This window comes from Kogia breviceps, chromosome 14, assembly GCF_026419965.1.
Source record: "Kogia breviceps isolate mKogBre1 chromosome 14, mKogBre1 haplotype 1, whole genome shotgun sequence".
In the NCBI taxonomy this organism is placed as follows: domain Eukaryota; kingdom Metazoa; phylum Chordata; class Mammalia; order Artiodactyla; family Physeteridae; genus Kogia; species Kogia breviceps.
In genome coordinates, this window is record NC_081323.1 from 17,727,333 (window position 1) to 17,740,221 (window position 12,889).

The 12,889-nt window shown below is 50.6% G+C and overlaps 1 protein-coding gene across 26 annotated transcripts in view; it reads left to right on the forward strand.

Annotated features, from left to right (window-relative positions):
• PTPRT (protein tyrosine phosphatase receptor type T) overlaps nt 1–12,184 on the forward strand; it is a 1,303,183-nt gene extending 1,290,999 nt beyond the window's left edge. For all 26 annotated transcript variants that reach the window (XM_067013228.1, XM_067013229.1, XM_067013240.1 and 23 more), the window contains 4 exons: nt 1,533–1,658; nt 2,534–2,697; nt 4,195–4,330; nt 5,105–12,184. In XM_067013228.1, coding sequence (XP_066869329.1) covers nt 1,533–1,658; nt 2,534–2,697; nt 4,195–4,330; nt 5,105–5,158 — 480 coding nt within the window. In that variant the 3' untranslated portion in view covers nt 5,159–12,184. The remainder of the gene's footprint in view (nt 1–1,532; nt 1,659–2,533; nt 2,698–4,194; nt 4,331–5,104) is intronic.
• The last annotated feature ends 705 nt before the right edge of the window (nt 12,185–12,889 follow it).

The following is a 12,889-nucleotide window of genomic DNA, read 5'->3' on the forward strand; positions in this document are numbered from 1 at the left end:
TGTGCTTTTCTCTCCTACGCTCTCCCTCCTCGTCCATTCTGCCTCTAGTTCTGGAGGAAGGATAGAATCAAAGAAGTTTTTTGCGTGTGACTACCCAGGGTGAGTTGGCTGTTCTCTCAGTGAAAGGGAAAGCGATCACTTTCATGAAAATCCTGCACCCGTGGTGGTTATGAGGAGGCCACCGGATTGCAGTGGGTAGCCTCTGTCCGTCTAGTTCCTTGTCTGCAAGCTCAGCATAGGCTGCGGCAGACCCCACCGAGATGCCAGGATCTCAGAAGCTTTGGTGGGTCTTCGAGTCTCAGCTACGTCTTCCGGGCAACCCCCAGGTGAAAAGGCTCTCTAACACGCGGCCTCTTGGTCCATGCTGGGGTGGTCCCAGCGAGCCTGCAGCCTCAATCTTAGCTCTCCTCCTTGGCCCTGGACAGTGTCCATCTCCACGCCCCTTGGGAACCAGGAGTTGAGGACGCACGCTTTGCCTTACTCTGAGCCACAACCTGTGCCACCTACCTTAATATTCTTTCCCCAACTACGGTCATCTAGTGACTCAACAGATACGGGGCATAAAGTATCTGTCTCTCACTCTTGAAGACACTATAAACTTCAGGGACAATTTATGATCTTAGACCAGGCTTTCTTAGTCTCTGCACCATTGAGAACTGGGGCCAGATTCCTCTCAGGGGAGCTGTCACATGTATCGTAGGCTATTTAGCAGCATCCTGGCCTCTACGCACTAGATGCCCGTAGCAACCCCCAGGTGTGATCATCAAAAATGTCTCTAGAATTGCCAAATGTCCCCTGGGTGACAAAGCAACCTCTGCTGAGAAGCACTGTCTTAGGTTGAGAAGCAACCACTGCCTTTTGCTCTCAGCTGTAGGTTCTAATTTCTAATTCCAAAAAAAATAGGAAATATAATAGGCAAGATCTCTCAATACCATGTTACATTATCTTTTGGTGCAAGGTAAGCATAATTAGCCCCATTTTACACGGGAGAAACTGAGGCCTGGATGGCATAGCTAGTAAGCAGCAGAGACTGGATTTGGACCCAAGCCTGTCTGATGCCAAAACCTATGTATTTTTTAAAACTACTCATGATCTGATGATGAAATAAACACCGTGAAGGTTTTCCTAGAATGGGGAAAAGTTGCTATGATTTGTGTTGAACTAAAGATTGTAGTTGTGCCCTTCCTCAGAGTGTTCTATGTAACCCTTACAGCAGCACAAGGTAGATGGTATTTTCCCCATTTTACAGATGGGGAAAACTGAGGCCCAGCAAGCCTAACAAATGGTTTGAGATCAGCACAGCAAAGATGTTTAGGCCCAGTGTTTCTGTGCTCAGAGCTCTGACTTTGCAACAACCAGAAAAATGGGTAGCTGTTCCCCAACAGGAACAGCTGAGCCTAATTTCCTACATAACACTCTACCTTTCTAGCCAATGTGTCCTGCAGGCAGTGAGAAAGGTTTCATGATAAATGAAGCCAATGCCTCCGGCCCCTGACCTTGGCCTTTTTCTGTGACCCCTTTCCTTACCTCAGCTCTGTATGCAGTACTGGCCTGAGAAGACCTCGGGGTGCTACGGTCCCATCCAGGTGGAATTCGTCTCCGCAGACATCGATGAGGACATCATCCACAGAATATTCCGCATCTGTAACATGGCTCGGGTAAGTGTACGGCCGCTGCTGCTTCCCGGACTCCTCCTTCCCAAAACAGATGGAAGCTGCCGGGAGAGGACCCCGCAGGCCAGCCAGGAGTCTGTGCTGTCCTCTCCTGTTCATCTCGTCCTTGGGGAAGTGATGCCTTTGCCAATGCCGGCTCCAGACCCAGCAATGGCTCCCACACACAGGGCGACATCCAGCCTGCCATCTGCCTGTTTCCTGACACACTTGCTGCCATGTAGACACAAATTCTCAGAATGTAGTGCTTCCCTGCTGTGTTGCGCTGTTTCGGCATGAGTTGATGCAGCCTTTGATTGGATCCAGTAAGCTTTGGGCTAGATGGTGGGAACACCAAGATGGAAAATAATAAGTTGCTTCCATGAGGAATTTCACTGCTGGGTGGAGTAGTATTGAGTGGGAGGGAACAGATGAGTGATCTATGAAATGGTGGCTACCTAAAGCGACCTTGGTCTTTACCGGGGGCTCGTGGTGAACAGGATTCAGTCCCTGCCCTCAGAATTCGCTGTCTAATGGGAAAGCGAGATGTGTTTTGGCTCATGAACTGCAGAAAGAGAGAAGAATCCTGCCCAGTATTCAGGGAAGGCTTTCCTAGAGAAAGGGGCATTTGAATTGGGTTTTGAGGACTGAGTAGAAGTTTTTCAGGTTAGAGGAGGGATGCAGAGCAGTCATGGCAGGAGAATCAGTGTGCACAGAGGTGCAGAGGTGGTCATGGGGATACTGTGGGACTCTCCCCATGAGGACATTATAGCGTAGACCCCATTTAGTCCATCTTCCACTGCAATGCTGCAGCCTCCAGCCTGGAGGGCCTGCATCCCTAAGCATCCCCAGCAGAACAGCCCTAACAGCCTCTCTCTTCTCAGCCACAGGATGGGTATCGTATAGTCCAGCACCTCCAGTACATTGGCTGGCCTGCCTACCGGGACACGCCCCCCTCCAAGCGCTCTCTGCTCAAAGTGGTCCGACGGCTGGAGAAGTGGCAGGAGCAGTACGATGGGAGGGAGGGACGCACTGTGGTCCACTGCCTGTGAGTACGATGGAGGGGTCTCCGGGGCAACGGGACATCGTTGAGGATGCCGCCGTTCACAACTACCAGTCCTAGGCACGCCTGGCCACATACCACATCCTTACAGGCCAACGTAGTCAAGGCATCACAGTCCTTTAACGGACTGGGATCGCGGCCATAAAGCTATGTGTGCAACAGCTGATTCACAGCCATTCACTTTGCTTCTTAGAACTTAACATGATTTGGGGAGAAGTGACGGAGAGGGCCTCACTCTTTAAAAAGGAAGTTGAATCAAAGTCTTCCCTTTTTCAGAATAATACTTCTGGAGCAGGTGGAGGCATTAATAACATCCTACCCTGGAATTGAGTTCGGTCATTTCAAAACCGGCTTATCGTGCCCCCCCCCTTTCATGTGGTGCACACATGACAGGAAAATCGGAGAGCTTAAGGGAGGGGTGGACAGGGGGCCCTTCCTACTCTCTCCCATGCGATTGTTTTTTTTAGCCTGCTTTTTTGCAGGAGTACCTTTTATTCGTGTCTTCTCTTGCCGAGGTGACCAGCAGTTTGAGCTGTAGGAAAGCACAGGGGTGTCCTTCTGTCGGCAGAGAAGGCATCCTTGGAGGGCAGAGACACCAAAACAGACACTGAAATGCAGGCCCTGGCCAGTGAATGGAGGGCAACTGTCTTCTACTTGAAATATCTGGTTGTTGGGAGTCCTGTGGATAAAACATCTGGGAGGTAGACTCAGTGACTTCGTTTCCATCCAGATGTTCTCTAGACACAGACCATTGCGTGACATCATTAGTTGCTCTTGGCAATACACCAGGAGTTCCAAATCTGGCAGATTCCTAAAGAGATTTTCTGTAAAGAGTCGGAGGGGTGTGTCTACAAAGATGACTTACGGAGCATCAGAAAGAAAGTGTGACAGAGCAGGGTATATAAATAGAGATGCGTCTTTTCGGGATTCAGCATCTGAGACCCATCCCAGCCCCACCCAAAACCTAGGCTGGCCGACCCCAGCTAACAGAGATGTCTCTGGTATTGCTGTCCTTAGCGGATGGAAAGAACTAGGAGTAAAAACACATGCAACCTTCCGCTGTCTTCACTGGATGTGTAAGTGGACCCAGAGCATCCTTTTGGACAAGGATGCAGGCACCACACCTACAGAGACACTCTGTCTGTCCTGGGCCTTTGGGTCAGTGTACCGTGGGTGACAGTCACATGCTGCTTGAACCAAGGAAACAGCAAGCTAAGTGAGCTTTCAAAGGTTATCCCCTTCATTACACAAATGAAGAACCTGAGGCTCAGACCCAGGAAGTGACTTGCCCAGGGTCAAAGCAGGTTCACGGCACAGATGGGACCCCAACCATAACTCATGGCTCAGGCTACGACTTTCCCCACTGCCTTACCTTGCATTTGCCAGCGCAGTCACCCTCCACTACTGCCGACACGGCCTTAGGCTCAGCAGGCGCCTGAGGGGTACCCAGGAATCTTGCTCACCTTCTTGCTCTGTGTTTAGAAACGGGGGAGGCCGCAGCGGAACCTTCTGTGCCGTCTGCAGCGTGTGTGAGATGATCCAGCAGCAAAACATCATCGATGTGTTCCACATCGTGAAAACATTACGCAACAACAAGTCCAACATGGTGGAGACCCTGGTGAGTGTGCTGAGGACCGTTCTCCAGTAGCCGGGGGCAGACCGTAGTTCCCTTGACCTGAAGAAAATAGCATCAAAGAGTAAAAACACTCAACAGCCGGATGCTTCCTGAGCACCTGCGGTCGCTGCCCTTTGCACACACAGTGGACCTGCCTTCTCCCTCCAGCCTCACCAGCTTCTCTTCTGCAGGGAGTCCAGATATTCGTCTTGGCACACGCTACGGTGTTTTACTCTCTTTCCATTCCGCGGGGAAGTATCACTAATTCTGGCTTAGGGGAAGGGATTCTGGATTAGTAGAATGTGAATTCTGTTTTTGACTCGGTCCAACCCCATTCTAATTAATTTATGCTCATTTTTATCATATAAAAAGCATTGGGCTAGGACACTGTGAAGCAAGGGCTAGGAAGAGACCGGGGGCGCAGAGCTCCAGGTGTTAAGAAAGACCTGGTGCAGAGATGGAGACATACCGTACACAGGGAACTTTAATGAGTCTTTAAGTCTGTGCTAAGTGTGGTCTTACCCAAAGCGAGGGCCTACTCCAAGTGTGGTCCACAGACCAGCCGCCGCTGTAGTGTCACACGGGAGCCTGGTAGAAATGCAGACTCTTGAGCCCCACTCCAGATCGTCTTGAATCTGAATCTGCGTGGACAATTTTGAATTGACTGTTAGTATAGACATAGATAACGTTTCCTCCATAATCTGTATCTCTAAACTAAATGCATTTTCCCTTTCCTTTTCGTCTTCTCTTCTCCCTCCCTGCCTCTCCTCCTCTCAGGAACAGTATAAGTTTGTATACGAGGTGGCACTGGAATATCTAAGCTCCTTTTAGCCCAGCGGCATGGAGGACCGTCCAGAGGCTGCTGCAGCCAAGCCCCCTTTTCCGAGAACGGCAGCGACTGGGCTCAGGGGCGAAGCGGTGGCACCCCGCGCAACTCCAACGAGAAGACGGGTGGTCCTGTGGCCCACGGTGGGCTCTGTACCTTCGGAGGGGGTCTCCCCCAGGCTTCTTTTCCAGCCTCAGGCACGGGCCCATACAGAAGTGCACCTGTATAGCAAGGCCCGGCCTTTCCAGTGCCCAGACCTCTTGCTTTTGCTCTTTTCAAGTTTGTGAATCTCGAGGCAAGCTGACTGTGTGGGTACAGGGGAGTGACAGGCCTGGCAGCGCTGCCTCTGCCCTGCGTCCCCTGGGCAGTGGGGGGATGTGTGCTTTCCTCCTCCACGTGGTCGTGAATATGACCAGGCCCTTGGGGGGGGGGGAGGTGGGTCACCGCTCTGCTGCCGTCTCCTTCGGGGACCTCTGGATCACTGGGATTTCGGGATGCTCCCGAGACCACGGCAGAGGCCCCCATCCTCCCAACTAACCTGCATGGGGCTTGGCCCGCCACCATTGTGTACCCCTCCCCCAGCCCAGGCCTTGACCTTCTGTCATTCACTGGCCAGTCCACTGTGTCCGTGGCACTCCCGGATAAAGGTTTTCTTTGCTTTTCTGTGGTCAGTGGGATGGGGCAGAACTTCAGGGAACTTTGCTGCCCCTCCTCGTCTCTGTGAAAGAAGGACTGCTTCCCCGGGGTGAGGCTCTGGCTGACCCCGTGTGTCTTGGGCGGTGGCTCCTTTGGGACGGATGAACAAGTTAAGATTTGATGATTTTCCAAAGTGTACGTGAAAAGAAACTTTTCTTTTGGAGGGTGTAAAATCTTTCTTAGTCTCTCATATCCAAAAAAGGTGGGGAGGGAAGGTTGGTCGTGTAGCTATAAGACAAATCCCTGGGGGCCGTTATCTCTCCTGGCAATGTCCTTATAAAAGGTCCCAGGCAGGGACGGTACAGCCACTGAGCGAGGGAGAGAGAGTCCGAAGGGCTAGTCTGAAGACAGTCCCTTTTGCCTTTGGGGCGGACAGACAGAGTACCACCGTAAGATCGGACCTCCAAATTGGAACACCTTCCTAGAGAAACTCAGCTGCCATCTCAGAAAATGTCATCGTGTACCCAGCTATACTTTGGTTTAAAACAGGACAAGGGGGTCAGACCTGGGGAAATCTAGATTCTTGCCCAAAGTATGGGTCAGTCAATGACAGGGGGGCCAGCACTGGCTAAGCATCTATTATATGCCAGGCTTGGCAAGTTCTTAGAACCCACCCCCGCCCTCCCCGAGAGAGCTGTTCACCTGTTATCATCCTTATTTTACAACCGAAGACACTGAGGCATCTTCCTCAGTCATGAGATTCTGGTTTCCAAAAGGCAGATCATAGTGATGAGACTTATTTGTAATGTTTTCTTCATCCTTTCTCAGCCAAGCAATTACTATCTGGAGGGAAAATAAGGCCAGAAATTTCTGAGCAGAGAACTCCACAAATGGGAATGTAATGCTTTCTTTCCAATGCCAATTTTTCTGGGAAGCTCAGAATTTCAGATATGTTCTAGCAACTCATTCCCGGCTCCCCAGGAAAGCTAGTCCCCATCTCATTTCTCAGCCAGTGAAAGCAATTCCCTGTGCTCTCAGGCTGTGAGGTCTGCCAGCCAGGGACACTCTACGCTGGTCTCTAGCTGGTGCCTTGGTACAGTACCTGGCAGCCCCCGGCTGGCCTGGGATCCGGGAAGCTTCATCTTGAAGGCTGGTCTAGCCCCAGAGCGGCCATGAGGAACATAGAATTCAATAAGGCACAGTGTTCTCCCTAAAGAGCTTACTGTATCCTGGGAAAACTGAACCACGGCGCAGCTTACAAGTGTTATACGAGCCTCACAGCAAGAGAGATTCAGCATAGAGCTTTCTAGAGGAGGTGACATCCATTCCACTGGGGAGAAAAAGGAAGAAAAGGAAACTCGGGCCAAGGGATCAGTGTGTGCAAAGACAGAGAGGTGTGCAGAGTCCTCGGGGGGCGGGGGGTGAGATGGCAGGAGGTCAGCTCAACTGGAGCAGAACATGGCAGGAGGTAAGCCAGGGTCAGGGGGCAGATGCTCCACCAGCAGGGCAGACCTGGCCCCTGTGGGCAAGAAGGAGCCAGTGGAGCTTTGAGTGATGCGCTCAGCTCAGTGCTGGAGGAGGCTCCCTCTGGGGCCAGTGGGGCTGCCTCTTTCCTTTCATCAGACACTGTGAAAATGGTCCCTTAAGCGTATACTTTTTAATATCACATCTGTTTGTCTGTCTGCTCATTATTTTGTTGCTGGATCAGGAGACGCAGCTTCTGTGAGACACTCAGGGTCTCTGCTCTGCCACGAAGCAGGGTGACCAAGCCAGACCCCTGGGCCCATGAGGACGGGACCTGGAAGGAGCCCACAGAAGCTGTTGCCATCAGCATGGGCTCTGGAACTGTCTGGAAGTCCAGGGGCACCAGACTCGATCAAGGAAGGGCTGTCACTTTGGAGGTTCAAAAGGAAGCATCTCAAAGCAAAGGAAGGCAGAGGAGCCCCACCACGAACTTGCCCTTCCCCTTTCATGGTCCCTTTCCCCGGTCCCCAGGCCCTGGCCGCCTGCTGGCCTCCCCTGGCTCTAGTCTCGGCCTTCAAGGAGCCTGTGACATAGCAGATCAGCCACCTATATGCTCCTCTCTCAGATCTGGGCTCATCCATACAGAGTGGGGGCTGGGAGAGGGGTGTGCTCTCTAACAAACACAAAGAAACCCTAGGATTTACTCTGCTCAGGAGGGGGCAAAATAGCTGGCAGATGAAAATGACAGTGGCTTCTATCATTTCAGATGGTAGGAATTTAGAATGTGACTTTGGGGAGAAGGAATTTAGAATGAAAACTCGGGCCGTGCTGGGTAACCCAACAAGGGCCAGTGATGGTTCCCCCAGCTCAGCACCCCCCGGCCCCCGTCATTTCCTCACAACCCAACCACCCTCCAAAGGATGCAGGGCAGTGAAGAGTCTTCAGCCAGTTTACACTGGAAGACACTGAGGTTCGCGGATGGGGATGCTTTCCCCAAGATCCCACGTGGCAAGAAGGTGGCAGGACGTGGATGAGACGGAGCGCTGGTGCCTGGGAATTTGGACTTGATCCCTTCCCCAGGAAAGCTCCTGGACAAACAGCACCTCCCTCGGGGTGTCCTCCCATACTCCGCTACACTGACAGGGCAGGCTCACCGTTCACGACGCAGAGGGAAGTGGAACTCATGGTCTCTGGGTCTCCATGACAGGGGCCAGCCTCCTATCTCTGGGCTGCCCAAGAGAGTCCCCTCGCTTAGCACAAAGCCTCATGGCTCTCACCTCCTAGATGTGGACCCTGTTTGGAGAAGATGCAAGGAATTAACGAGAAGCCAGGTACTGTCCCCACCTGACTGCGTGTCTGGCCTAGACACCTTCGGGATGTATCCTAGCTGCATTCTAACACGTTGTCCTCTCCTCCTTTCTGGTACGAAGGTCCTGGGGCCAGGGGGCTCTGAGCCTCTAGATGGCTACAGCATGCCTCCCTTTGTGGGAGCAGAAGCAATTAGCTTGCTTTTACACTGTCTCTTTGGATGTAGCCTGGGCAGTGGCCTGCCTGCGAGATGTCAGCCTTCCTGGGCAACCAGCAGACCCTGTGCTGGAGACTCTAAATGTGAGCTCACCGAATTCTTCCAGCATTCCTAAGAAGTGCTTCTAATTGTCACCATTTTATAGATGAGGAGACTGAGGTTCAGAGGGGTGAAATCGTTTGCCCACAGTTCCACCACAGCTAGTAAAGGAGGGAGCCAGGATTTAAACTGGTTCTTTTGACTTCAAAGACAATGTTTTCCCATGTCTCAGATTTTCCCATGGGGGGCTACCCGTACCAGCAAAGACTAGAGTGAAACAGGCCCAATGGATCTTGTAAAGCCCAAAGCAGACAATGGTAAGCTTAAAATTCCTTCAGTTTCACGTCTAGCAATTCACATAATATTTGCATTCTTCTCTAATTTAGCCTGATTTGTTCTCATAGGAGTGCATAAATATTTTTTTAACCACGTGTGCTCTGGTCCCTCACGTGGCTTTGATCCCTTCAACTCACTACGATGGACCCTAGGGAATGACAGCCCAGTCTAAGAGGCACAATGCCTGGCCACGCTGCTTCCTCCTGAGGCCAATTCTAGACTCAAGTCCAGCTCACCTTCCCCTTAGCAGATCCTATGGTACGGGGGTACCTTGACCTCACTGTTCATGGGCTGATCTCAACTCAAGTCTCCTTAAGTTGGATACTGGAAAAAAGCCATTGAAATCTACTAGAATTACAAGGACATGCCCATCTGGAGGGGCGGCGGCTGAGCGCATAAAACCCTAAAGGGAAAGGAGGTGATGAACACAGCCTTACTCAGCAGATTCCTGAATGCCGGGGCCTCTAAAAGGCGGTGCCCTTTGTCTAGGTAGAGTCACATGGTTGCTAATGTTGGCCAATCTGAGGACACACTTCACATGAGGGGCTGGGGGCTGGAATCACAGCCAAATAAAACAGGGAAAGAAGTAATGTGAATCCAGCATAGAGGGAACCAGCTGAGACTCAGCCTTGTTCCTATACCCCCATGCAAGGGTTCCGTGTTGGAGGTTTTCAACAGAGACATGCCTAGCAGGGATAAAATGCAAGGCCTTGGCTTCCATCTATCCAGGGTCTGCCTTTGAGGTCATACACTGTCTGAACAGCAAGGAGAGAAGTCAGTGGTAGAGAGTGGAGGAGGCTCCAGTGTGTCAGAGTCATGGGTATGATCCTCAGAAGCACAGAGAGATGTCTAAGCCATACTTATGCACACGTACAGACTCTCTTCTGGTTTACTGGTAACCAGACATAGACTTTTGCGTCACACTGGCTGGCTGTACAACACTCTTGTAGGTACCAAGACCATCTCTTGCATCCCTCCTGCCTGCCTCCAGAAGAGGTGGAAAAAGGTCACCAAAGAGGCCACATTCACCCCCTCAAATCCACCCAAGAATGTTAGGTCCCCAAGAGGCGGGGTCAGCACCCATAATGGTAGACCCCAGGCTTAGCATCCTAGTTACCTAAGAGGTTGGGCTAGTCACTGCCGTTGACACAAAGATGTAGGACTCAGCACGGGCATGCTATAGAGTAAAGCTGCTGGGGCAGGGTTACCATGGAGCTTCCGTAGGTGTCTGAGAGCTGCTCTGGCGGTGGGATTTGGACCCTGATCCCTGGTGGAAATGTTCAGAGAATGAGGGTCTGCGGTCCTTAGAGTGTTGGTCAGGAAGGTATTGGCATGAAAGCCTGGAGCTCAGAGTAATTATTAGACTTTATGGTTCCTTGGTGAGTGTGGGATGCTTAGATTTGGGGGAGGAAAGGGATTACGAAGCAACCTGCCAGAACTGCAAAGTTGAGTTCCTGTACACATACTTCTGTGCCTTTGGGCTTATGAATAAAACACAGTGGGCCCCCTTTGTGATGGTCCAACGAACTCTCAGTGCCCACCGTGCACCTGTCTCTCCCATGGAAGATTAATGATGTAGGCTGTTCTTTGGACCGAAGCCTCCAGGGCAGTCTGGAGGCTCAGAGGGCCAAGGGGTGATATCCCAGGTCAGATCTGACTTCTGAAGAGTTAGGCAGAATACCAGTGCCCATACCCTCCATAGGCCTGCAGATCGTTAGATAAATTCAAGCACAGTTTGCTAGTCCCGGATCACTCGTATGAGCGGAACTAGGACCAATGGGTGAAACTTCACAGCTGTAAGAGAGAACTTGCTGTCTGCCAGAGGTGAGCTTTCTGTCTCAGCAGCCATTCAGCAAAAGCCAGGCATCTCTTTAAAGGGAAGAAGGAGCTTTGCTGAGATGGCCTATAAGTTTCTTCCACCCTAGATGAATGAAGTATTACGGAGCTGGGACCCTGTTTGAATGCCTTCCTTCCTGCAGAGCACAAAGCCAAGCAGGCTGGGCTTGGTTTGTGCTGGTTGAAGCCCCTACTCTCCTGCTGTCCCCGCACCACGCAGACCAAGATGCTGTTCTAGCCACGTATCAAAAGCTCATCCAGGCTGCTTATCACCAAACAGCCCAGAGACAGCAGCTGCTTTGCCATAGAACCCAGGCCCACCAAGATCTGTGATGAGACCAGTCATAATTTCGATCTGCTGGCCAACAGGGCCATCAGTGACAGCCAGAATCAGTAAAGGTCCAAGTAGGACCCAGAGTGGGGTTTTGCTTACCATACACATTAACTCCAGAGGTGAATTCTACCCCTCCCCTCCCCAGTCGAGGCCTGTTAGAGCACATTGCAAAAGCAAAAGCAAAAGCACAGTGACTCAGTTGACATGTGATCATAATCATCCCCGGTACATCCATTTCATTGCCAGGTAGATCCTGAACTAGCCCAGGCTAATCCAGGCTAACCCACATTGGCATTCAGACTCAAAAGCACTTTTCTACCTTCTCTTTCCACCCTACATCTTAGCAGCCAATGAAAGGCAAAGAGTTGGGGCTTCTACCATTGCCTTGGCCATTGGACACCATCATAGCCCTATAAGGGCCATCACGGGGTTCCCATCAACTCCAGGGAGACTGACATTTTCACGTCCACTGGGCATATGATACTGCATGAGACCAAAGTCTCCACACTCTCAGCAGCCTCCTCCACGAATCCCAGTGGCCTGCACTTGTACAGTTTGGGTGTTTGATAGATAAAGCACGTATGAGAAGAGAAAACAAAATAAATCAACTTTTTAAAAAAGCCAGCACTGTGCTGTCAATGTTCTTTTTTTTTTTTTTTCCTTTCCAATTCTAGCTTCAAAAAGCAGAAGGTAAATAATGTCAGGTCAATGAATATCAGATATATTTTTTGACTGTACATTACAGTGAAGTGTAATCTTTTTACACCTGCAAGTCCATCTTATTTATTCTTGTAAATGTTCCCTGACAATGTTTGTAATATGGCTGTGTTAAAAATCTATACAATAAAGCTGTGACCCTGAGATTCATGTTTTCCTAAGATATTCGCACTGGTGTCTTCCTGAGGTTGGGTAGGGTGAGTTGGAGATGAGTTGAAGAAGGAGGAGAAAAAAAGCCTGTTACTGACTAGATTTCTTTATGTTCATTTAATCCTCATATCTATGATGCAGGAAATATGTATTATCCCCTCTTTGCAGATGAGAATAGTTGAGGTTCATAGATATTAAGGGATATTTCATGATTTCATATTGCACCTGTAAAAGGGGTTGGGTCTCAAGAGTTTTTCTCAGGTGGGGTCCACAGAATGCTGGCATCAGAATCACACCAGAAGTTTGTTAAACAGACACATTTTTAAGACACTACAGGATCACAGTTTCAGGAGGATCTGCATATTAACAAACTGCCTGGATGTATCAGCTAGCTATTGCTGTGTAACATACCACCCAAATTTCAGTAACTTTAAACAATAGTCTTTCATGGTGGTCAGCTGGGGCTTGAGCTAGGCTGAGCTCAGCTAATCTCAGCTGGTCCACTCATGTGTCGGCTAAGGACTCTGCTCCACGCCAGGCTTGCCTAGGACATCTTGGCTGGTGCAGCCATGTTCCATGTGTCTCTTACCCTCCTCCTGGGACCAGCAAGCTAACCTAGGCATATGCTTCTCCTGGTGATAGCAGGAACATGAGAAAGTCCGATCACATAAGTTATTCTGAGTCATGTCTGCAACATCC